Consider the following 26,399-nt stretch of genomic DNA (forward strand, 5'->3'; position numbering starts at 1 on the left):
ACCCCCATTGTTGTGTACAGACAATAGAATAAAAAAAGTCTGCGATAAGAAAATAAAAAGAGATAAGAAAAATGTACAAAAAAAACTGAAAAAAAATATAGTTGTTAAATTGTCTTGTTGTTGACAGCTCCACTTTGCTTATCATGAACATAAGCCCAGAGTTCCCTTTCATTCTGACTTCTGGTCTTGGGCTCAAAAAACTGCATTTAAACTGCTACAAAAACTTCACATTTTTTCTGAACTGTGTGTAAAACCCCCCGCTGAACAAGAGCGGCGCAACGATAGAGAAAGCATCAGATTTAATAAAGGAGAAAGTTCCTCAAATAACACAATTTAAGTACTTAAGATAGAAACCAAAAACCCATACATCACTGGCCAAGGCTGATGCCGCTTGGGCCTGCCTGAAGACGGCGCTATCCAGTGGGTTGTAGCGAGGCCTCCTCCCCTTCATTTCCTTATCAAACTGTTCCTTATATTTTACCTGAAAGACAAAGCACATTTGAGTGTGAGAAGAAGGAACATGTTCTAGAAGTGTAAAGCTTTAATGCCCCCATTACCCCAGCATCTTTACAAACTGCCCCTTTTCCCAACGAGTCCCGGTGGATCTCATGGACGGGTGGATCTCATGCATGGGTGGATCTCATGGACGGGTGGATCCCATGGACGGGTGGATCCCATAAATGGGTGGATCCATCACATCACCGTCAGGTTTGCATTTAATTTGCCAGCAAGAATAACACTGCAGACCGCTTTGCTCTTGCCATCAGAAACCAGATTGTACCAAAATTACAAGTTATCTCTAATCCACATGATGTCCACAGGATAGAGGATGACTTGCTGATCGATGGGGGTCTCACTACTGAAACCCACTCCAATCTCCAGAATGGGTCTCCCATGTTCTGTTCTGCCTGTTCACTGCGGGGGTCACTTCTTCCCCAGCAGGAAAGTCAGCATGAACGGAGCATTGGCTGAGCATTTGCAGTCAGCGCTCCATTCATTTCAATGGGACGGATGGAAATACCCCCCATGGATGCCGCTCTGGTATCTCGGCAGTCCCAATGAAAGTGAATAGAGTGCTAGTGCATTTGCACGACCAACACTCCATTCAGTCTCCTCCTAACTACAGGGGTGCAGTAACCCCACAGTGAAGAGGAAGGGGAAAACAGGACCCCCAATCTAGAGATTGGCGAGAGTCTCAACAGTGAGATCCCCACCAATCAGCAAGTTATACCCAATCCTGTGGATATTCTGCGGACAGGGGAAAACTTGTAATTATGATACAAGGGTTAACGGCTGCAATCAATAAGTGCTGATCGCGGCTGTTGTGGGGGTGTCAGCTGCCAAAGATAGCAGGTACCCGCCGTTTATTGAGTAAGCTCAGCTACTGGGCCACTCCATACAAACCCCACCGCTAGAGGGCGTACATGTACGCTCTGTAGTGCAAATAAGGCCCCGTCCTTAAGCGGTTAATAAACTTTGTGGAACGGATGACATTTACCTGACTGATGATCTTTGACACTTCTTTTGCATGTTCGAAATCTGGTCTTCCCATGACTGTGGGCTCCTTACTCAGGTCGCCTTTGGATTTTTTGTAATCCACCTGCATAAAATAGGGAATACGTATTGATTATCTCATTAGATAATAGGGCCTTGTGTGATACAGAGTGTTAAGGAAGCAGTATGCAGTCCTAAGCTCTCGCTCACAATCTGAACCTTTGCAGGTTCAATCCCCGAGTGGTTCAGGTAACCAGCTCAAGGTTGACTCAGCCTTCATCCTTCCCAGGTCAGTAAAATGAGTAAAATAAATTACCTGAAAGCACTGCAGAATAAAAAAAACAAGTCCCTAACAAGTCCCCAGATTATACTAAATCTTCAGGAAGAAATGAACTTCTTCAGACAATGTTGTTCAAACATATTGGTAAAACCAGTAGTGGAGCAGATTAAGGTAGGCCACCAAAATTCTGGCTCACAATGAGCCATTGTTCTTACCCCTGGTGAGGTGTCACCACTTTATCCTGACCCAGTGATATCCGAGGAGATCTATCTGTCTATCCATCTATCCATCCATCCATCCACATAACTCAATTGGCTGCAACAGTTGAGTGGGTATACAGGCAAATCACCATGTAAACAAGGACCGGCTTGAGGAACAGAGCAGTGGGCGATTGCCAGGTAAGTAGATGACTATTTTATATCATTCCCACATTCATTTTGTCAACTTGGGCAACCCCTTAAAAGTACTAATACATTTATAAGCAAAACGTTCCCCCTAGTGGGGGCTTCAGGAAAACAAAATTGTATTTAAAAGCCATGGGAACATTTGTGCATGAAAATCAATACACAAACATCTTACCTGCAAAAAAATAATGCACTTATCTGGTTTTTGCATTTGGTAAGCCTCAGAGTTTTCCTTCTAAGCATTTAGAAAACCTCACACTTGGTTTTAAGGCTCTCCTATATTCAGGTTTCTGGCTCGGGGCATTCCCAGCACTGATCAGGGGGTGTCTCTCATGAACACATACAAGCTCAACTCTCCCTCCCCTTCCCTCTTTCAGAGGTTGAGTAACATAACCACACCCACACAATACTACACAGCTATCTCTCCTGAGTAGCTGCTGGTCCATTCCCCCTCACTGAATTAAAGCCCTCTGTAACAGTAGCTTTCTCTGCTCTCTGTCCTCTGTCATACCACCCTCTGTAGTTTACTCTGACAGCATTTGCTAAGATTTTAGTCCTCTGGTCTGCAGTGACTTGTAAAACAACACAAGCATAAAAGTCAAACATTCAGAAATGTTTCATGAAAATCAATCACAAAAAGCCTTCATTTCCAAAAACACATTGGTTCAAAGAAATAATACAAAGCTGTACAGCGCCTCTACGTCTACAGCTATGTGAAGTGGTGCAAAACATTTGTAGCTCTGCAACAGAAAAATGAAACTCTCAAAAGGGTTTTAAAGGACTTAAAATGTAACTGCGCTTTCTAAAAACTTCATATAATAAAATTGTATCATCAATCTAATCAACTACCAAATCATAAACAACTTTTTCCGATCTGTCGGACGTTCTACCGACTCGAATCCCTAAATATACGTGTAAACTGAAATCCACTGGAAGTGATTACATTGCTTATGATCCTTGAGATCTCCGTAGCCTTCTGTATGTCGGGTCTGTCCATCACCTCGGTGTATTTGTGGAGGTCCTGGACATCTTTCTTGTAACTCACCTGCAAGAAACAAAAATACCGTCATCCATCAGGTCTTACACAACAATCAGAAGTACAGCAAGATGCCAAAGAACTTTGCCAGTTTTGTTTTTTCATTTCCCTAAAAGTACCTTTACACCAGGGGTGTCCAATCTTTTGGCGTCTCTGGGCCACATTGAAAGAAGGGGGGTTGTCTTGGGTCACGCATTAAATACACAAACAATAATTGCTAAGTGGAAAAAAATGGTCCGTGCATAATATTTGTGATATCCGCAACCACATATAAGTCTTCACATAATGAAGACTCCTCCAAACAAACAAGACTCCTCTAATCTAGACTCCTTCAAACAACTCCCCCACCATCCTCCAAAGTCCTCCAAAAAAAAAATCACCCATAGTCCCCCAAACAAGCCCTATCATCCTCTAAACAACGCCCATCGTACTCCATATACCCCCCCCCCAACCCACAAGCTATATGGCCTCCAGCCCCCTTCTGCATGCAAGCCTAGACATAGAAAGCTATCCAGGCTCACATGTAGTTTGCTGCCACAGCCACGTTTCTGCCACCAGGGCAGGGGCACACAGAATCAGCTGGCCACAATAAGGCCAACATCTCTTGTCCTCACCTCAGTACTGGATTAGAGCGATCAGGACTCGGAAGGAGAATCATCACTTCATGCTTAACCCAAAGTGACCTAGTGAGTCAGAGAGTCACAGAGCTGCAAGTGCCGCCGACTGCCTCGTCATTTGTATGAGCATGTCCGTAAGATAGATACCACTGCGGCCTTGCCTTCTCCAGATTCAGCCTGGCCTTTCTACTGGGCCAAATTCACAGCCATCCTGGGCCGCATCTGGCCCACGGGCCATTGGTTGGACACCCCACTTCACATGGAGGAACGATCATTCAGATAGTCACTCAGAAAATTTGTTGAAGCTCACGAACGACAGAGCAATGATTGGTTATTAGTTGTTTGCCGAGATATTATAGAGGGAATCCCCATGCAAATGTGTTCACAAGTTGTTTAAATACGAACGACTGCGATTTCACACCAGATGACTTTTGATCAACAAAGCAACTTTTTGCCGAGCTGAAATGAAACGACTAGTGAGCAAATCACTCGCCGCCCCGCTGGTGGCCGCGCTGCGACAGAAAAACTATCAACTGAATTCGCTCTTTAGAGCGATTATTAATACGATAGTCGGCCCGTATTAAAGGTACCTTTACTTATTGGAAATTCCAGATAAAATGTGACAGACTAGTATTTAACTCCTTTAAGACCCCGCCTTTTTGTATCTTAACCCTTTGCAATCCAATTTTAGATTCAGGGTTTCCTAGGGGGGTTTCTCTTTCTGCCATTATACAATGGCACCAGCTGCTGGCTAGAGCCAGTACTGCGGTATGTGACATGCTGGAGAGGCCCCTGACAACAGAGCGGACAGTAATCTACAGTAAGAATCCCTGCCGGACGTCTACCGATGTACAGCCTTCAATCAGAATGTTTTTAGACGTCAGACAGGGGATTGGAAAGGGTTAATGACTCGGACAAATTTTGGAAATCTGGAATGTGTGATTTTTACAGAGAATAACTCTGTAAAGGTTTTGCACATCCAAGTAATCCTCACACTGTTTTTTCATCATATATTGTACTTTATTTCAGTGGTAAAAGTAGACCGATACAATCTGCATATATTTATTACGAATGCCAATATTGAGGAAAACTTTTTTTTTTTTTTTTTAATTGTCATCTTTTTTTTTTTTTAACTGCAGTATGTCAAATATGTCCGTACACAATGCACTAATTTTGTATCAAGTATACATTTCTAGTTGTTGGTTTTATTTTGGGAGCAGATTTGAAAAACTTTGCACATTTCTGAGCAACTTTGGAGATTTACTAATTCACCTTAATTTTTAAAATTCTGACGTATATGTTTTAAATTTTAATCGATATTTCATTTAGAATTTTTCTATTTCTATACACGGTATTAATGATCAAATCAGTTGATGCAATAATGTATGGGTACGTCCACGCATGGCAGAATTGGTAAGGACTTTCCACTGTGGGAAATCCGCAGCAAAATTGACGACCAATTTCGCATTACACACTGATGTAGATTTTAACATGGATCCACAACTGACTTGACTCCCACATTTGAGAGGGTGAAAGCAGCACATTTTTTATGCTGAAAAAGCCCCGCTTGGCTTATACTCGAGTGAGGTTAAATTTTTTTTTTTTTAAAACTGCAATACTCACCTCCCAGCCTGCGTCTGTCCCCGGCGCGATGGTCTCCCTGGCGGTGCGGCAAGCTGTTTGAGAATTCTCCCCGCTGTCATCTTCCTGCTCAGCTTTGAATTTCCCCACAGTAAGCGCTGTGATTGGATCGAGCGCCAGGCAATCACAGCCAGTGCTATCATTTACAGCCATTCTGTGGATGACATCACTGAATGGCTGCGATTGGTTTATCGAGCACCGGCTATGATTGACTGCTGCTCGTTCCAATCATAGTGCTTACTTACACAGCGCTGATGGCAGGGGAATTCAAAGCCGAGCCAGGGAGATGAGAGCGGGGAGAAGTCTAAAGCAGCTTGCTGCACCCCCGGGAAGACCATCGCGCTGGGTACACAGACGCCGGCTGGGAGGTGAGTATTGCACTTTTTCTTTACCTAGTATATACTAGAGTCAATAAGTTTTAACAGTTTTTTGTGGTAAAACTTACTGACTGGGCTTATACTCGGATCGGCTAATACTCAAGTATATACGGTAATCTATTTCTAGATAAATTATTAAAAATTAACCCTGCACTATACAAATAGTGATTGCAATAGAATGGGTTCATTTTAGGGTTTAAGTGTGGAAGGGGTTAATATGTAGTGTGTTACACAGTATGCTTTCCTTCTTTCTCCTCTGATCTCACACTGACAAAAGAGGGAAGAGGCGGAAGACAGAAGGGGAGAGAGACACTGTTACAGCGCCTACATGCCAGGAAAATTTGTTGCTTTTACCGGCAAGCACTGTGATTGGCTGTCACTTATGACATCATCGCGACTTGAACAAATCATGTCGCGATGTTGGCACTCAAACCACAGACTGTTAGTAATAGACTGTTTGGGTGTTTTATCTGCTGTAGGGGGCCATAGTCACCTGCTGACAGTAGAACTTACATTTACGTTGCTGCTACACAAAGCCCGGGCAGCAGCGATGTAAATTTACTGTGGGCGGTCACAAAGTGGTTAAAGGAATGCTGTCAGCAAACTGATAACCAGCCTAATGCCTAAATAGGACACTAGGAGGCGGTGCATGACACCAGGACTCTTTTCAGTGGCCTTTGAACCCATGTGCTCTGCCCCCTTCTCGGGCCCTGCAGTAGGCAATGACACAATGTATCCATTCTCCTTTAAGAGAGATTTCTCTTGCAAAATGCAAAGTCACATTATTATTTCTTATATTACATTTTTATATCTTGTGGAAATCCAACCTTAAAGAATACCTGCACTTTCATGCTGAAGCACTCAAACTCCATCTGGCAGTTGAAAACAGCCTCGTATAGCCCCATATAGCTTATATACGGTAGTACTATCTGGGGCTGTCCTCAGCTGCCGGGAAGAGCTGAAAACAGCTAATGGAGCAGGAGCGTGCAAGTGCAGGTACTCTGGAGCAATCAATGGATTTTTTTTGGATGTCCTTCAAGTCATAAGTAAAAGTAATGGACCGTCTGAATCTGTGTCTACAGCCACTATGCAGACCTACAGTATGTGCCTCCATGGTTCCCGGAACCCTTTTTTCATTTTTCTTGCCCAGATGTAGGACCTTGCATTTCTCCTAACCATTCTGTTAGTCGCTGACCACCGTTCAAGCCTGTCTAGATCTTTTTGAATCCCCTCTCTCTCCTCTAGTGTTAGCTATCCCTCCTAGCTTTGTGTCATCTGCAAATTTGATCAGTTTTCCCTCAATTCATTCCTCTAGATCAGTGATGGGCAACCTTTTCAGCCCGGCGTGTCAGCTCCCTGCTTTGCCGACCGGAAGTGACGTCAGCGGACTAACCGGAAGTCCCAGCACTAGACGCTCTGTGCCGGAGTTCTGTTGTTTTGGCCTACAGACCTCCGGCACAGAGTGTCTACAGCGATGTTTTATTCACGGCTACTGCATCTGGCCGTGCAGGAGCCGAGGATGAAACATCCTTTTCGGTTCTTGGCATGCGGCCCCATACTTCTCTGTATGCGGTCCCGTGTCAGCGACCATGGCTACGCGTGTCATAGGTTCGCCATCACGGCTCTAGATCATTTAGGGCTTGGTCAGACAAGCAGTTTTTTTGTGCATGTATAAGTGGGTTAAAAAAGATGCCGCACGCATGTGTTAAAAACGCGTGACCGAAGCTAAAAAAAATAGCACATAATTAGTGCGTCCCCATTAAAAGCAATGGGAGAGGATGGCGCTCCTCTGCCACAGCTGTGGCAGGAGATTCCTTAATCCCCATGGCGAAATTCCACGGCAAAACCGCCCTGTGTGAGCCTAGCCTTACAGCTTTTCAAAAGTGGAACTGAAAATCCCCCCCCCCAAATTGTGTCTTTCTGGCGTCACTAAGGGGTTAATGGCGGTCTCATTCGCTCGGTGAAGCTCGCCGTGATGTAGCAACCAATTACATATATAAATATCACAGACAAGTGCACTTTCCTGTTTCTGTCGGAGAGTGATAACAGTGAAAATAGCTTTCTGCATTTCTTCCTCCCCATGCTGATCCTTCCACCGTCGGCGTTAACACCTCGTCACATCTGACTTAATTAGCGGATGTGCAGAATCATGTAATGAATTCCCTGCTAAAACTCATTTGCATATTCACCGCTCTTAGTACAGTAGAGTAAGTAGAGCAAGACCTTCAATGACACCAACACAAGCTCTGATGCCTAAGGGGGGCGCAAAATGTCCCGCTGTCCCAGTACTAGAAATGACGTGCTCAGTCCTTGTCACGGATTTTACATTGGGGCTCAGGAGCTTCAAGGTCGGTCCTATATACCCTACTCAACATTGAGTAAAATATATAGGAGACGACTGAGCAGCTCCACAGGACATATCAGGAGCGGGAAGAGGTGAGTATATGTCTATTTATTATGTTGGTGGTGTTGTTCCACTTCTAGCCATTTATAGCGGTTTTGCTGCAGGAAGCAGACGGCTCCGTAAATTGTGCAGTGGCCTGAGATAGTACTGCAGGCCCATTCACTTCAATGGAAATCAACTTGCAGTACCAACCTGGGCCACTGCACAATGTACAGAGCTGTCTGCTTCCTGCAGTAAAATAGCTAAAAGTAAAAAAAAACTTTTAAGGGATTAAAGGGAATTTGTCATCAGAAAAGGACTTCTTGCATAAATCAAGCTTTTATGTTTTGATGTCACGAACTGTATTTGGATTGAAACCCTAAAATCTTGTAATTCTCACACCGGCCACTAAGCCTAATAATTGTCTGTTACTTCCTGTTCTCTAGAGAAAACTTCTCAGCCGTCATCTCATTATCATCACAGGCAGGATTACACTGAGAGGTGACACACAAAAAAAAAATTATATATATATATATATATATATAGATCGATAACACAGGATGTGTTGGTGTACTTGAAGGTCTTGCTCTACTTACTCTACTGTACTAAGATATGTGAATAGGTGATGTCACAGCTCACCTCCTTCCCCTCCCTGCACAGGTCACAGAGCATGCCCAGAACTTTCTCCTATAGAAGCCACTGGGTCAGCTCTTATCCATGGTGTCTATGGCCCATGAGTTCTGCTGTAAAGCATTATATCTGCATACTGCTAACTGCAGCTCAGGCAGGATGGCCGCCCCCACAGTCATGTACAGGCAATAGAATAAAACATGTAGCAAACAACGACTGGACATGCCTCACCTTGTGATCGGACTCAGTAACACATAAGATGCTTCTCTTTCATCTCTCTGATTTTATATCTATATAAACCTCTCTGCTAAGTGCCGATTTGCTCTCGGAGTCGCAGCCGTCGGTTGATTAAGTAATTCCCTTTCTTTGCTAATCTTTCACCTCATTAATATACAGACGATGCTTGATTAGTCACAGAACTCGTCTTCCCTTGTGAATACAATATGTAAATTCCTTCCGTTTTTTGGTTTTAATTAAGTTACAAGAGGAAATTTTCCGGCTTTTCTGTGTATCTCATGGTGGATGTATCACTTGTATCCCAACGAAGAGCCGCCTTGGTTAAAGGGGTCTTCCACTGGATGGGTTTTACAACCATTATACTTTGGATAGGCCATCAATGCCGGATTACTGGGGGTCCAACGACTTCTTAAAACGAAGCGCCAAATTAATGGGATTGTGCTGCATTTCCGATACACTGTACAACTGAAAGTTTGGCCATGGGCAGGGCGGGCAGGGGGTCGGGGGGGGGGGCAGCACACAAGGGGCAACCCAGATTGTGCAGTTTTGTGGGACCCAGGTGGTAAAGCAGTGGCTGAGCCCATACAAAGACCCTGTAGCAAGCATTCCCCACATAGGGGACATACAAGGGGCTTGTTACGGGTCACAACCACATAGCACAGAGTTTACTTTTTTGCTCCAGAACGTTTTATAAAACAAGTGAAACAGGAAATAGATAAATCTTACAAATACCAAAACTGTGACAAATGGCGCAAGAGGCAGAGCCGCCAGAGCTCCCTTCACTTCACTCAGCAACCTCCTTTAGTATTCCCCATCATAGAGGTCCCAGTGCCCTGTGATGTTGCAGAACTCCAACTAAGTGAGATGCATTATCCCCGAGTGGGGGGTGAGGCCTATACGGGGTATTATAACTGAGTGAGGGCTACGGCCTATACGGGGCATTATTACTGAGTGAGGGCTATGGCCTATATGGGGCATTATTACTGAGTGAGGGCTCCGGCCTATACGGGGTATTATAACTGAGTGAGGGCTACGGCCTATATGGGGCATTATTACTGAGTGAGGGCTACGGCCTACATGGGGCATTATAACGGAGTGAGGGCTACGGCCTATATGGGGCATTATAACTGAGTGAGGGCTCCGGCCTATACGGGGTATTATAACTGAGTGAGGGCTACGGCCTATACGGGGTATTATAACTGAGTGAGGGCTATGGCCTATACGGGGTATTATAACTGAGTGAGGGCTACGGCCTATACGGGGCATTATTACTGAGTGAGGGCTACGGCCTATACGGGGCATTATTACTGAGTGAGGGCTCCGGCCTATACGGGGTATTATAACTGAGTGAGGGCTCCGGCCTATACGGGGTATTATAACTGAGTGAGGGCTACGGCCTATACGGGGCATTATTACTGAGTGAGGGCTACAGCCTATACGGGGTATTATAACTGAGTGGGGGCTACGGCCTATATGGGGCATTATAACTGAGTGAGGGCTACGGCCTATATGGGGCATTATAACTGAGTGAGGGCTACGGCGTATACGGGGCATTATAACTGAGTGAGGGCTACGGCACATTCGGGGCATTATTACTGAGTGAGGGCTACGGCCTATACGGGGCATTATTACTGAGTGAGGGCTACAGCCTATATGGAGCATTATAACTGAGTGAGGGCTACGGCCTATACGGGGCATTATTACTGAGTGAGGGCTACAGCCTATATGGGGCATTATAACTGAGTGAGGGCAACGGCCTATATGGGGCATTATAACTGAGTGAGGGCTACGGCCTATACGGGGCATTATAACTGAGTAAAGGGCTACGGCCTATACGGGGCATTATAACTGAGTGAGGGCTATGGCCTATATGGGGCATTATAACTGAGTGAGGGCTACGGCCTATACGGGGCATTATTACTGAGTGAGGGCTACGGCACATTCGGGGCATTATTACTGAGTGAGGGCTACAGCCTATATGGAGCATTATTACTGAGTGAGGGCTACGGCCTATATGGAGCATTATTACTGAGTGAGGGCTACAGCTTATATGGGGCATTATTACTGAGTGAGGGCTACGGCCTATACGGGGCATTATTACTGAGTGAGGGCTACGGCCTATATGGAGCATTATTACTGAGTGAGGGCTACGGCCTATACGGGGTATTATAACTGAGTAAGGGCTACGGCCTATACGGGGCATTATAACTGAGTGAGGGCTACGGCCTATACGGGGCATTATAACTGAGTGAGGGCTACGGCCTATATGGAGCATTATTACTGAGTGAGGGCTACGGCCTATATGGAGCATTATTACTGAGTGAGGGCTACGGCCTATACGGGGCATTATAACTGGGTGAGGGCTACGGCCTATACGGGGTATTATAACTGAGTAAGGGCTACGGCCTATACGGGGCATTATTACTGAGTGAGGGCTACGGCCTATATGGAGCATTATTACTGAGTGAGGGCTACGGCCTATGTGGGGCATTATAACTGAGTGAGGGCTATAGCCTATGTGGGGCATTATTACTGAGTGAGGGCTACAGCTTATATGGGGCATTATTACTGAGTGAGGGCTACAGCTTATATGGGGCATTATTACTGAGTGAGGGCTACAGCTTATATGGGGCATTATTACTGAGTGAGGGCTACGGCCTATGTGGGGCATTATAACTGAGTGAGGGCTATAGCCTATGTGGGGCATTATTACTGAGTGAGGGCTACAGCTTATATGGGGCATTATTACTGAGTGGGGGCTACGGCCTATGTGGGGCATTATAACTGAGTGAGGGCTACAGCTTATATGGGGCATTATTACTGAGTGAGGGCTACGGCCTATACGGGGCATTATTACTGAGTGAGGGCTACGGCCTATATAGGGCATTATTACTGAGTGAGGGCTACGGCCTATACGGGGCATTATTACTGAGTGAGGGCTACGGCCTATACGGGGCATTATTACTGAGTGAGGGCTACGGCCTATATGGGGCATTAAACCTGGGTGAGGGCTACGGCCTATATGGGGCATTAAACCTGGGTGAGGGCTACGGCCTATATGGGGCATTATTACTGAGTGAGGGCTACGGCCTATACGGGGCATTATAACTGAGTGAGGGCCACGGCCTATACGGGGCATTATTACTGAGTGAGGGCTACGGCCTATACGGGGCATTATTACTGACTGAGGGCTACGGCCTATACGGGGCATTATTACTGAGTGAGGGCTACGGCCTATAGGGGGCATTATAACTGGGTGAGGGCTACAGCCTATATGGGGCATTATAACTGGGTGAGGGCTACAGCCTATATGGGGCATTATTACTGAGTGAGGGCTACAGCCTATATGGGGCATTATTACTGAGTGAGGGCTATGGCCTATATGGGGCATTATAACTGAGTGAGGGCTACGGCCTATATGGGGCATTATTACTGAGTGAGGGCTATGGCCTATATGGGGCATTATAACTGAGTGAGGGCTAGAGCCTATATGGGGCATTATTACTGAGTGAGGGCTACGGCCTATATGGGGCATTATTACTGAGTGAGGGCTACGGCCTATATGGGGCATTATAACTGGGTGAGGGCTACGGCCTATATGGGGCATTAAACCTGGGTGAGGGCTACGGCCTATATGGGGCATTAAACCTGGGTGAGGGCTACGGCCTATATGGGGCATTATTACTGAGTGAGGGCTACGGCCTATACGGGGCATTATAACTGAGTGAGGGCCACGGCCTATACGGGGCATTATTACTGAGTGAGGGCTACGGCCTATACGGGGCATTATTACTGACTGAGGGCTACGGCCTATACGGGGCATTATTACTGACTGAGGGCTACGGCCTATACGGGGCATTATTACTGAGTGAGGGCTACGGCCTATAGGGGGCATTATAACTGGGTGAGGGCTACAGCCTATATGGGGCATTATAACTGGGTGAGGGCTACAGCCTATATGGGGCATTATTACTGAGTGAGGGCTACAGCCTATATGGGGCATTATTACTGAGTGAGGGCTACAGCCTATATGGGGCATTATTACTGAGTGAGGGCTATGGCCTATATGGGGCATTATAACTGAGTGAGGGCTACGGCCTATATGGGGCATTATTACTGAGTGAGGGCTATGGCCTATATGGGGCATTATAACTGAGTGAGGGCTAGAGCCTATATGGGGCATTATTACTGAGTGAGGGCTACGGCCTATATGGGGCATTATTACTGAGTGAGGGCTACGGCCTATATGGGGCATTATTACTGAGTGAGGGCTACAGCCTATATGGGGCATTATTACTGAGTGAGGGCTACAGCCTATATGGGGCATTATTACTGAATGGGAAAGCCATATAGAGCATTATTACTAAGTGAGGGCCTATATGAGGCATTATTACTGGATGGGCGCCTGTGAGGGGGACTATTACTGAGTGGAGCCTATATGGAGCAATATTTCTGAGTGGGGGGCCTATGAGGGTCATTATTACTGAGTGGGGGCATTAGGGGAGCATAATTATTGAGTGGGAGCACATTTACTGCTTGTGGGGTCTACAGGCAGCACAAAAATAGGGATACTACTGCTGTGTGGTTCACCACAGATGGCATGACTACTATCTAGGACACTATGGATTGGGAGATTATGTAGAAGATTGGAAAACGAAGCCAGATCCCTGAGAAATTGAGGAGTCAAAGATATCTGTATGTCAAATTCTACAGTTGTGACCGGGAGAAGTCATTGTGACAGTCTGGGCCACATGAAGAAAAAGTCAGCGGGGACATCAGCTGTGATCACGGATATAACGGTACTGTAATCATGTATATGCTCTGCAGTGTCTATGTAGATCTAGCATATTCTGCTGTATGGTCACTGTCTGGGGGTGTAATAATGGCCTTTGTTCACAACACTAAGGTGGCATTATGTGGCCATGGTCTGGGGGTATTACCTGCCCCTTTTATAGTCTCATTAGTGGTAATCTTGGCAAAGTGGGATTTGCTCAGTGACAGTATGGAGGTAATTATCCGGGCGGGCGCCGGACACATGACATACATGTCTGACATAGAAGTTACAGACAAGCCGGTCTACAAATGTTCATTTATGTCATGGAGGCTTAACGGCTTAGACATAGGCGGCACCTTAATGTGACCTCCAGTTCGAACACGTTCGGTGCTTCATAGGAAATTTGCTGCAACGAGCTATGGACACCATATAGGCTTCTACCATCCTAACACCTTCATGACTGTGGCTGGCGGTTTGATGACCCCCACCTACTTGTGTTCACCCCACTTGTGACTGTTTGGGCCACCCTACAATATGGGGCCACTTTGCAGTATTTTTGCATGGCCATTTCGATATTCCAATCCACGCCTGGTGCTTACATTAAACTCAGTTCAAAGACCAAGATAAAGTCCTTAGCGGGACGGGTGCGAGGGCACTACCCTACGACATTGGCACGGTTTCTGACATAAGCGGTCCCAGGGGGGGAGGGGTCGGTCCTCACCTATCAGACATCGATGGCATATTTAATTAATGGGAAAATCCAAATGGACAAAGCGGCCATTCACTCACATTGCTCTGGTGTTTGTTGACCTCCATTGCGTGTTTGATGTCCGGGGGCTCCAGCATTTGAGCATACGTAGATTTTCCCTTCTCCGCATCATGTTTTTGCTTGTAAAGAACCTGCAAAAAACATTTCTGTTATCCAACTGCGCCGTCCATATACTGACGACAGAAACGGAATATGAGAAGTTAATGCGCCAGACTTCTGTCACTCACCCGGTCACATTTACCGAGATTGTAATGCTGCATGTGCGATTGGACGGGATTCTGGTTTTGGGTCACTTTGTGTTTAAGGCTGCTTTCACACAGCTGAGAAAATCGCATGAGATTGTGCATTGCGAGAGGCACAAATCTCGCATGAATAAGACCCCCATTCCTTTGAATGGGGTGATATACATGAGCGATGTCCTATCTTTGGGCGTTCCCTCGGCATGCCTTGCTCATTGTTTTCAATGGGGCCAGAAAACACATTGCGCGGCGTGCGATGTGCATGCGAGTGCGATGCAAGGTTTCCCATTGAAACATTGAAGTACTGCAGTGCATTTTCATAGCAATCATAGCTTTTTTTTCTTTTGTTTCTACAAGGACATAAAAAAACATTTTAAAAAATTGTAAAATGGAAAAAAAAAACATTAAAAAACTATATAATTTTGGAATCATTGTATCATGTTATATAAATAACATTCTAAAAAAAATTAAACACTGGTAGAATGTTTTTTTTCTCCCTGTTCTCCAAATTTTTTTTATAGAGGTTATACAATACGTTATATGTACCAAAATATTAGTACTAACAAAAACTACAGCTTGCTATGCAAAAAATAAGCCCTCAGGAAAAATAAAAAACTTGGGGCTTCTTAAAAGTGGAGATGAAAATCCCCCCAAAATCGTTGCGTCCTTGGGACCAAAATAGGCCGCGTCGTAAAGGGGTTAAAAAGTTGCATGTTGAATCCTGTTAGCCACCTTTCCAGTAGGTGGCGCTGTGGAGAGTTAGTCCATCAATCAGTTGCATATGCCGAGAGTATAAGAGTAACTGTAGAGTCTATGAAGGGTGATAAACGTTACAGTACATCAGACTGTATGAAAATGAATCTCCCCGCCGAGATCTCCGCTTACACACATACGGTGAATGGATTCCAGTGATGTCATTTGGGTGTGAAATAAGGAATTCTGCATGCATTATATGAGTAATGAAATGGCAGCGCAGAACAAAAACGGGTTTATTTACAGCCGAGGAAATATTAGCGCTGCCAAAATGTAGATCATTTTTACGAGGACAATAAAAAGTGTTTCTTTTATCGATGTCGCTGTCTGCGGTTCGTGTTTCTCCAACAGATGTCTCTTCCCATGAAATGTGACGGCCGCATTCTCCTCCAGCCCAGTAAATTAATGTAGCATTTAGAGGAGACCGTGCAGAGGGTCAGGTTGCAGACGACTGAAGAGGAAGCATCTGCTGTCATACATCACAGGGAGGCGCTTTACCTTCCACATTCTGGCGGATTAAAGAGTTATTCAAAGTTTCCGTAAGCGGGGAAAGAAAAGTTGGCGACTGCCGTGACTTGTGCTGGATGGACGGATTATCTGTGAGCAGGAGGATCGTTCGCAAAAGAAGACGGAGAGCAGGAAGCACAGATTAGATAAAGCATATCCATCCGGCCATTAGGGGGGGAAAGACCCAGGGAGTCCCAAATGACCGGACAATAGGCGGAAGTAGAAAGATGGGGACCTGTAGCAAAAACTTAAATGGGCGTCCTATTATGGTGTCCGGTTTTTCCCAACCAGGACAGGAGAGCCTGGTGTTTGTTTCCCATTCCACACCCTTTAAAATGACCCTTAGGCCAATTCTCCACCTGCAGGTTCTCTTTGTAGGAAGGTCCTGCATAGGTTCATGCTACCCAGTAGCAAAAGGGGTGATACAAGGTTAGCAGTCTGGGACGCCTGACCTCTCCCGCTGGTGTCTTTGCTCCTGCATGCAACGGGGACCCTGGAGGGTGATGTCAGGGTTCACAGACTGATTGCAGTGGCAGCCACCAGAAGGGAGGCCACATTGAGTTCAATGCTCATCAGGTTGCTGTTCAAGGTCGACTATGGCGGCCATTATTACTACTGGGGCCACTATGGGGAACAATGTTACTACTTGGGTTACTGTGGAGGCACTCTTACTACTGGGGGGACACTATGGAGGTCAGTATTAATACTGGGACCACTAAGGGAGACAATATTACTACTGGGTCCACTAACATGGTCACTATTACTATCGGGGGCCATTAACGGGGGCACTTTTGAGGGCACTATTACTCTCTTACTTTGTATGTAACTCTCATACTTCTATTCCTCAGTGTTCCTGTACCTTCAAATGCCCCTCGAAATGGAATGGCGGTGTGCATGATCGAATGCCGCTCTATTCAGTTTTATGGGACATGGGGTCCATCTATCTCATAGAAGTGAATGGAGCGGTGGTCACACATGTGCACTGCCTCCCCATTCACAGGGGCATTTGAGGGTGCAGTTCTCAGGATCGCTCACGGTCCCAGCAGTCGGACCCCCAGCAATCAGACACTTTAGATGTCTTTAGTGATAAAACCCTTTCAACTAGTCAACCCCCTTAGATCCCATGAGGGAAGCTTCTACACAGGTAGGGGTTATCCAAATGTATCACAAGAGGAGAATCTGTGAACTAAATGGTGATGGTCAGAATGGAGATGGAGCAGACGACATAAGGACAATATTTATAGAAGCGTGAAGCTCCATTCCTGAATCTTTCCGTAGAAACTTGGCATGACGTGAAGTCAGCAGTCATCTGTAACAAAGCTCCTTCTGTTCCTGAAAGACGGCACTCGCTAATGGGGGAACATTGCAAGGTGTCTGCCAGGGTCCGGAGCTGCCACCAGGTTGGTGCACAGTTATAATAATACTGTAATCGTTGGGTAGATGTTATTATCTCAAGAAACCAGTTTTATCCCAAAAATTAATAACTCCAGGGATTTTTTTGGGTGGTGGGGGGGGAAATAGTACAGAGAAAATAGAACTTTTTGATGGTACCTCACTCTGAAGCTGTGTCACTTGTTTAGCGAACACTGTGTCTAATGTCGCCGGCATCATCTTGTACAGGGAGTTCGGTAATTCCTTCTTGCCGGCTTCCTTGTATTTTGACTACCAAATAAACAGAAGTTTGGTTGATGAGTTGCTCATGAACACAATCAGACAGTAGATGTAAGTAACTAGTGTTCAGCAAACCAAACCAGTAGAACCCTATTTCAGGTCGAACGTTCTTTGGCATGAACCTGAACCAGGGTTTTAGCAATGTTCTACCGGTCCGGTTCACTCTACACTAGTCCTAAACACTGGTGTATAACACAAAGAGACGTAAAAGCCATGTATAACACTCAGAGTCTTATACAGGGTTTTTAGGGCTCTTAGACGATGTTATACAGCAGTTTTAGGGGATTTGGTGAACTTTCAGTTCGGTTCAAACTCATTTGAACTGAACCAAACCAAAACTTTTTGCAAAAGTTTCAAACAAACATTTCAAAAGTTCACACATCGCAATAAGTAACCATCTTGGTACTTTAATACACTTCTGGAGGTAACTGCACTGTAATCACTATAACTGTGTAGAACTGGTATCTATTATATGTGACTGCGTTATTTAAAGGTTACTAATGCTGAGCCGCTGTACCTGAGCCTGCCGTGTTCTAAAAGTTGTATTATGATGTATGCGATGTGTTTTTTCCAGAGGGGGGGCATTTTTTTTTTACACTTGCGCCGCTGATCTTTAAGACTTTATGGAAGCTCTGCAGCCCGCAGTCATGAAGATACATTGTGTGAATGAAGGGTTCCAGGCTGAACTTCTGCACCCAGGCCCATGAGCTTTTAGCTACACCACTGATGGGACACTTTTCTTCTGGAGTCAGGGGATAACAACTTCTGGGCCTTCCTGTCGCTGAATGTTGGGTTGTTATGACTTTCAGCACTTTCATTAGAGGGCGCTATTTTCGCTTTTGCTATAGGGTCGGCTCTACTTTATGTGCGTCCCTGCCCAGCATTATTGGAAACGGCTGGATCACGAACACAAGACGTACTGCTATAAACAGCCAGAAGGATCAACGTGTCAAAACCGGCAACAAGAGCAGAACAGATAAGAGGTTTCCAATGTCTACTGCCATGATGAATGGCGGTCACATACAGCAGTGCGTGTCTCGCCATACGGTTACACTCATGGAGTGCAGTAATAAAACCATCCCTGTTTATAGCCATCAACCCTGGAAATCAATTACTCAGAAGAGCTCGGAACTGAGAGATAACCATTGATGGAGACTTCTGCAGTTGTTAGGCATAAATCAGAAGAAGTAGCCTGCGGTGGTCACAGGGGCCGCGGAGCCCTGTGTGTGGGCTCATACGTGCCCTGCGCTGCGGAGCAGCTGACTACATATATATGTCAACAGAGGCGTATTGTATTTATTGGGTATAAGGCAATTCTTCCTAAAGACACAGCTGTCAGTAATTCACAAGGCCCGCAGATATACCATTATTACATGTAAGCCTCTAAAGGATAGGAGATTCTTTGATATTAGATAGATAGATAGATAGATAGATAGATAGATAGATAGATATGAGATAGATAGATAGATAGATAGATAGATATGAGATAGATAGATAGATAGATAGATAGATAGATAGATAGATAGATAGATAGATAGATAGATAGATAGGAGATAGATAGATAGATAGATAGATAGATAGATAGATATGAGATAGATAGATATGAGATAGATAGATAGATAGATAGATAGATAGATAGATAGATAGATAGATAGATAGGAGATAGATAGATAGATAGATAGGAGATAGATAGATAGATATGAGATAGATAGATAGATAGATATGAGAGAGAGAGATAGATAGATAGATAGATAGATAGATAGATAGATAGATAGATAGATAGATAGATAGATATGAAAGAGAGAGAGATATGAGAGAGATAGATATGAAAGATAGAGAGATATGAAATTTGACCACTCCCTCTAATAGTAGGCCTTGCCCACTTTTAGAAAAAGTGCCAAGGCCCAGAATAAAGCTCCAAAAAGTCAATTTTGGCGCTTGCGTGTTGAAAACGGTTGTACAAAATAACGCCCATCCCCCAGTGTTACCTCAGATATGGAGTCGGTGATAGCTTTCAGTTTAGCCGTGTCAGGAACAAACTCGTTCTTGCCCTTGGATTTTTTGTACTCCTCCTTATAGCTGATCTGTAAAATAAAGTCTGTTAGTCGCTCTGAATCCGGCAATGTGATTTTAAAAGCAAATTATCTAAAATCTGCGAGGGACGGTTGACTCCCCGTTAGTTACGAGAAAGCTGTTCAGGAAAGCGTTGCAGCATTTAGTCAGCACAAGCATGTATGTTGTTACTTCGGTAAATGTTCAGGTGTCACTAGCCTTTATCTATGAGGGTTTCCAGTATCACCATAGTAGAAATGAAGCATTTCACAGTTCTCATTTAAAGGGGTCTTCCAGCCATTTACCGTTGTTGACCGATCCTCAGGATAGGTTATCGATAGATGATTGGCAAGGCTTGGGATCCCCACCAATCAGCTGATCCTCCAGTCCACTCCCGGTACAGTGGAGCCGGATGTCTGCATTGGGGTTGGAGATGGAAGTGTAATGATTCCAATGGGAGAAAAGCCTTCTATAACACTTCTGCCTCTAACCCTAATGCAGACATTTGCTTCCGGTGACGGCAGGACAGATGATCACCTGATCAACAAAAATCCCAAGCAGCCGTCCCATACTGATCAACTATTGACGATCTAATCTGAGGGAAAGTTATTGACAGTAACGGCTCTGAAGACCCCTTTAAATTAAAGCCCATTTAGACTCAACGATTATCGATCAAAATTCGCTGAAAAGCCATTTCTTCGTTCTGTCTAAACGCACGACCATTGTGCACTGTCCGTGCATTATTCATTCAGCGCTCATTTCTAGCAAGCTAAAAATGAGAGATGAGCCTTATCAGTGCCGCACGCTGATTTTCTCAGTGGGCGGCACTAATAGCATTCTTCCAGCTGGTATCCCGCTGAGGCCTCCCAGCGGGATACCAGCTGAAAGAGTACTATCAGTGCCGCCCGCTGATAAAATCAGCGTGCGGGACACAGCGAGAACAAAGCAGCTGTTTGCATATACAAAACAGCTGCTTTGTTCTCCGAGTTAACAGCTGTGTCCCGCTCCGTCTGCATAACTCTTTAAGTAGGTAATTAGCTACTTAAGAGTTAGTTAATGATGAAAGAACTAGAGAAAGACCAGAAAGGACAAAGAAAGACAAAGAAAAAGGACAGAAAGAAAGACAGAAAGAACAGAAAGGACAAAGAAAGACAGAAAGAAAGACAAAGAAAAAAGGACAGAAATAACAGAAAGAAAGAAAGACAGAAATGACAAAGAAAGACAGAAAGAAAAAAAGAAAAAAAAGAGACAAAAATTTAAAAAGAAAGAAAGAAAATAAAAATGAAAGAAAAAAAAGACAGAAAACAGAAGGAATGAGAAAAAGAAAGAATCAAAAAGAAAAAGAAAGAAGGAGATTGAGAGAGGGAAAGAAAGATAAAGAGAGGGGAGAAGGAATTATTTGTGGCACCATTTAGTTTCATTTTCTATTGGGAAAAAGAAAGAAGGAGGGAGAGGAGGAAGGGAAAGGATTGGAAAAGTAGGAATTTTGGCCTTCTTGACTTTGACTCCACTTCTCCAAATCATTAACAATATAAGTCAAGTCTGCAGCTCCCTCGCTCCATTCTCACACAGTTGGAAAATAAATGACTTCAGTTCTATTACACTACTTGTTGTCTTCCTCATTTCTTTCCAATCTGATCATTTAGAGTGGAATTAGCGAAACGTGCGACTCTTTCATATTTCTAAACTTTTTGGCCCTCATTGTCCTCTTTATATCTTCGCCTTATTGTTGGTGAAGCGCTGTGTCCTCCTACGGCCTGGAGATGGCAGTGTTGGCATTTCGCTCTATGGATAGCTTTAAAGCTGCATGAAACGTTCTACATAGGGAACTCTATCCAGTATTAATCCACTTGTCACAGGGAATCAGCGCGAATAGACTCGTAATAAGATGCCGCGGGTTATAGATGTACTTGATAGTTTGTACACAAATCATCTGTCCGAGTAAAAGGCTCTTAAGAAACAGCGTAATAGAATGTATACAACCTGACAACTCAAAGATTGATGTGTGATCGGAGGGGGGGGGGGGGGGGGGGGACCTAAATTCAAGAACTCCGTGACCTCTTTGATTCTCTACGACCTCCAGAAAGAGAAGTTGTAAGGAACTTTTCTTCACTTTCGTAATTCTGTTTCCAACCACATATTATCCAATGATGAGCAGATCCACTAAGTGACACATTACACTGCTACTAGAATGTTACGGCACAAGCTGCCATGAAGCTTCTAATTACTGCCAGTCCATTATGTTAATAGGACTGGAGCGCAGGTCCCTGTCGGGGTCTACAGTCCCCTCCTATATACAATTATATATATATACACACACACAGTCCCCCCCTATATATAATTTCATTTGACACAAGAATAAAGAGAAACCTAAGGTGACCAAGCACCTCAGACGCTCGGCCCAAAGCCTGGCAGCTTGTCAAGACTTTATATATTGCCAGAGAGGAGACACAGCTTGACCTTGAAGGAACAGACTTCTAGGTTATTGCTACAGAGGAGCCACCATATTAACTGCAGGCGCTTAAACCAGATATTCAGTTGTAATCTTAACCCTTTAGTGGCGATCAATACACCTTTTACAGCAGCCACTTACAGACTTTAAACCTGTACATACATCTTTTTTAGGTGATGACTTAGTGGACTACTGACAGCCAGGCTCCTGCTCTAACTGTCAGGAAACCTAAGATCCTAGCAGTTATATGACAAGGGGATAAAACAATGGAAAAGGGAAGGGGCTCCTTGTGCTACCCATCAGCACACCACAGTGTGATCGCAAGGTACCAATGGGTTTCCATGGTAGGTGGAGGCCTGATAAATACTCCCCTATTTGCCATGTAATGCAACCGATTAGACCCCGCCTACAACAGAGTCTAATAAGCTGAAGTCATAGGCTCAGTGAAATGCACTACATAAGTAATGCAGTGTACTATCATAGTGATTGAACAATCACATCTTCAAATCCTCTTGATGAACTTAAAAAGAAAGTCAAAAAAGTTTAATTCTAAAAAAGTATCAAGTTTAAAGGGGTTAATCTGAGAATTAAATTTTTCCAACAGCTGGGTCCGTATTACAAAAAATATTAGATAATACTCACCTCTCCTTGGACCACCAAAGCAGAACTGAGCTTAGTTCTGGGCTTAGTTTCCCTCTGCTCTCTCCTCTCCGGCTCCTCCTTATCAGATCATTTATGACTGCAGAATGATAAACTTTGTTGTGTTCATTAATTAGCTGATAAGAAGGTGCAGGAGAGGAGAGAGAAGGGCTGAAAACCAAGCCAGCCTCAGTGATGGATCTCCTACTGTACTGTATAGTGTATATTATATGAGTATAATATGTATTAGTATAAGCAAGCCAACTATTCCAAGTTCGAATTGTCTATAGGATTAAAAAATTGTAAAAAATAAGTTTAACCCCTTAAAGCTACAGGATGTACAGCTATGTCCTGTAGGTTCGGGGTATTATGGGGGGGGGGGGGGGGGGGTCGTGGGTTGATCCCTCTCCATACATTGCGGGTGCTGGTTGTTTCTTAAAGCTGACACCTGCCTGCAACAACTCCGATAAGCTGCGCTACTTATTAGAGCTAACACCCTTTTATTACCACCCTGCAGTTGCCATGACAGGCTGTGGCGTGGCTTGCTAGATTGAGGTCAGTTTGCGGTATAATGTAATGCTATGGTATTACATCATACTGCAGGAGTGATCAAACCACCGTAAGTTGGTAAAAAAAATGGAAGAATTAGTTTTAAAAAGTTGTATTCATTATTTACAAAATAAAAAAATACTAAAAGTTAAAAAAAAAACTTTTGCCATATTAATAATGAAAGAATCTAAATAATAAAACAAAAAACATATTTGCTATCGCTGCGTCTGTAAAAGTCGATCTACAAAGTAACACATTATTTACCCCACAAGGCGATCGTCATCAGAAAAAAAAAACAATGACAGAATTACACTTTTTTGGTTCCCCCCGTCTCCAAGAAAAAATGTAATAAAAAGTGATCTAAAAGTCATATGTCCTCCATGAAACCACAGGACATCCACACAAAAAACGAGCCCTCGCACGACTATGTCAGCGGAAAAATAAAAAGGTTATGGCAGCAGAAAATAATTAAAAATTAAATATCTTTGGAAAAAATAAAGGTAGTACAGCAAAAAAACTATATAAATTTGGTGTCGCAGTAATCGTACTGACCCGTAGAATATAGTTATTAGGTTATTTTTGTTGCAGTTTGCGCGCCGTAGAATCAAGACGCACCCAAAGATGGCGGAATTTAGTTTTTTTTCAGTTCTCTCCACTCAAAATTTTGAAACGTTTTTCAGTACATTATACTGAAAACTACAACTCGTCCCGCAAAAAACAACAAGCCCTCATACAGCGACATGGAAGGGTAAACAAAAGAGTTAAGATTTTTTTAAAAAGGGGGAGGAAAAACCAAGAATGGGAAAAAAATGACTTGTCCTTAAGGGGTTAATAAAGATTTTATTTTAAGCATTAAAAAATAAAAATATTAAAAGTTTTAAAAAACATCTTTTTCCCGGTGAGCATAAAAAAATGAAGGCAAAAAAAGGAGAAAAAAAACACCCCTGCATGTGTAACAGTCTCCCTTTATTAAAGTAACACACCCTGCGCAGTGAAGAAATACAGACCGCCAGAACTGCACTTGATGGTCGCGCCAAAGATAACACTGTATAAAAAGTGATCAAAAAGTTGCATGTATCAAAAAATGGTAACTGAAGAAAACTAAGGCGCGGTTCTGATCACACAATCATTTTTAGGCCTCGTTCAGACGAGCTTTTTTTGCGCACAAAAAGCTGCGCAAAAAGTTTGCCGCTTGCAAGTGGAAAAATGACGTGAACGAAGCTAAAGGCACAATCTACATTGGCGCATAATCTGCTCGTTCACACAATCCGCGGTGCGTACTGCCTGTTTAATGCAGCTCCTATAGGAGTCTATGGGAACTCGTGCGCAGCTCGCACCTAGATAGGTCAGGCCCCATCGTATCACGCAGCACGGACCTTAGATGCCGCATTGTAGCCACGCCTGTCCTATCTTTTGCAGGTGCGAGGAGTTTGTGTGTCTATAAATCGTTCAACGCTTCAATAGGAAACCATTGGTTCTAAAAGACACACATTTTTGGCGCAGCTATTTGTGAGCAAAAGACGCGCCCATCTGAACGAGGCCGTAGGATGCAATGAAGGAAATCAATGTGTAACAGAAGGGCTGGGATGTTTATGAAGAAAAGTTGGATACTAAAAAGGGCTTCCCTGAAAATAATAACCGTCACCTGGCCCATCAGCCGAAGAATAAAGGCCTTTGTAAGGCTGAGTTCACACGAACGCGTCGCGAGACGCACATGACTCCTATAATATGAACTCTATCCCTTTAAATGGAGTCACACACATCAGCAATGTCTTCTCTCAATGCGTGTCCAGTTTTTTCATGTTGCTGGGAACGCATCGCCCAATGTTATTATTGTGACCCCAAAGACATTGCACGCCGTGTGATGCGTATGCGAGGGCAATGCTTCAATGGGAGACACTTGGATCCTCTATCGCCCGTGAAACACGCGTGTAAGGATCGGACTTTCACAAAAGAGATAGGAGGCATTTCTGCAGGAGAAATACCTGGCATCCGCGGATAACACCTCCGTCTACAAGCGCGACATCAGGCTGAGGTCCTCCTAACCCGTGTGAATGGAGCCGTAGGCCCAAGAAAAGCCCAGATCTTGCATGAATATGAACCCCATTCTTTTGAATGGGCTCATACACATAAGCAACAGTTTCCCGCATTGTACCGCGATGCAATGGCGGAGACAAATTGCCACATGTTCTATCTCGCTGCTTGCTCTCGCATCGCAGTGGCCATTGTTTTCAATGGGGCCGGCAGCAGCATCGCACTGCATGCTCGGTGCTCGCAGTGCGATGCAAGGTCCTTCATTGAAAACAATTGGAGACACTCCAGATCCTCCGCCACGCCTCACATCCATGGCAAAATCCCATGCTAGTAAGCGCGCTATCGGGCGGGATTTAATTGTTCTGATCAATAGAATAAAGTCAACATGTTATTTTTGCCGTAAAAAGAACACCCACCAATAATGGCGCAATTGCATTGTTTTTAAAACATTTTCACCACTGTGAAATGTTTTAAAGTTTTTCAGTCCATCATATATATTAAATGGTACCAATGAAAAATACAACTCGTCCCACAAAAAGCACTCATGTGGCCATCTTGATGAAAAAAATAAAAAGTTATGATGGTCTTGAAAGAGGGGGGAGGGGCAGGCGAACAAAAATGTCCGTGTCCTCAAGGAGTTACAAGGCACACTCTCTTTGGCTGAAGGAACGATGAGATCATAAAAAGAGGCCTCTAGCCAAATGCCCACGGACGGATTATCGCGGCAGAAATCGTGGTCAGACACCCGCCGCGATTTCCACAGTAATGTCCGTCCATTGAAAAAAAAGTGTAAAATAATTCTCTCATGGCTATGAGCGGAAATCAGCTGCGATTTTCGGCTCGCGGTGGAGAATCGCAGCA

General features: G+C 44.3%; 1 protein-coding gene across 2 annotated transcripts in view; it reads right to left on the bottom strand.

Annotated features, from left to right (window-relative positions):
* NEBL (nebulette) overlaps positions 1–26,399 on the bottom strand; it is a 209,132-nt gene that overhangs the window by 47,509 nt on the left and 135,224 nt on the right. The window contains exons 7-12 of one of the 2 annotated variants that reach the window (XM_066585578.1): positions 19,801–19,896; positions 17,693–17,803; positions 14,663–14,773; positions 3,122–3,223; positions 1,499–1,600; positions 368–481 (exon numbers count right to left, since the gene is read on the bottom strand). The exons of the other annotated variant lie outside the window; for it this stretch is intronic. Coding sequence (XP_066441675.1) covers positions 368–481; positions 1,499–1,600; positions 3,122–3,223; positions 14,663–14,773; positions 17,693–17,803; positions 19,801–19,896 — 636 coding nt within the window. The remainder of the gene's footprint in view (positions 1–367; positions 482–1,498; positions 1,601–3,121; positions 3,224–14,662; positions 14,774–17,692; positions 17,804–19,800; positions 19,897–26,399) is intronic. 2 annotated transcript variants of the gene reach the window in all.

Source organism: Eleutherodactylus coqui, chromosome 12 (assembly GCF_035609145.1).
Source record: "Eleutherodactylus coqui strain aEleCoq1 chromosome 12, aEleCoq1.hap1, whole genome shotgun sequence".
NCBI lineage: Eukaryota > Metazoa > Chordata > Amphibia > Anura > Eleutherodactylidae > Eleutherodactylus > Eleutherodactylus coqui.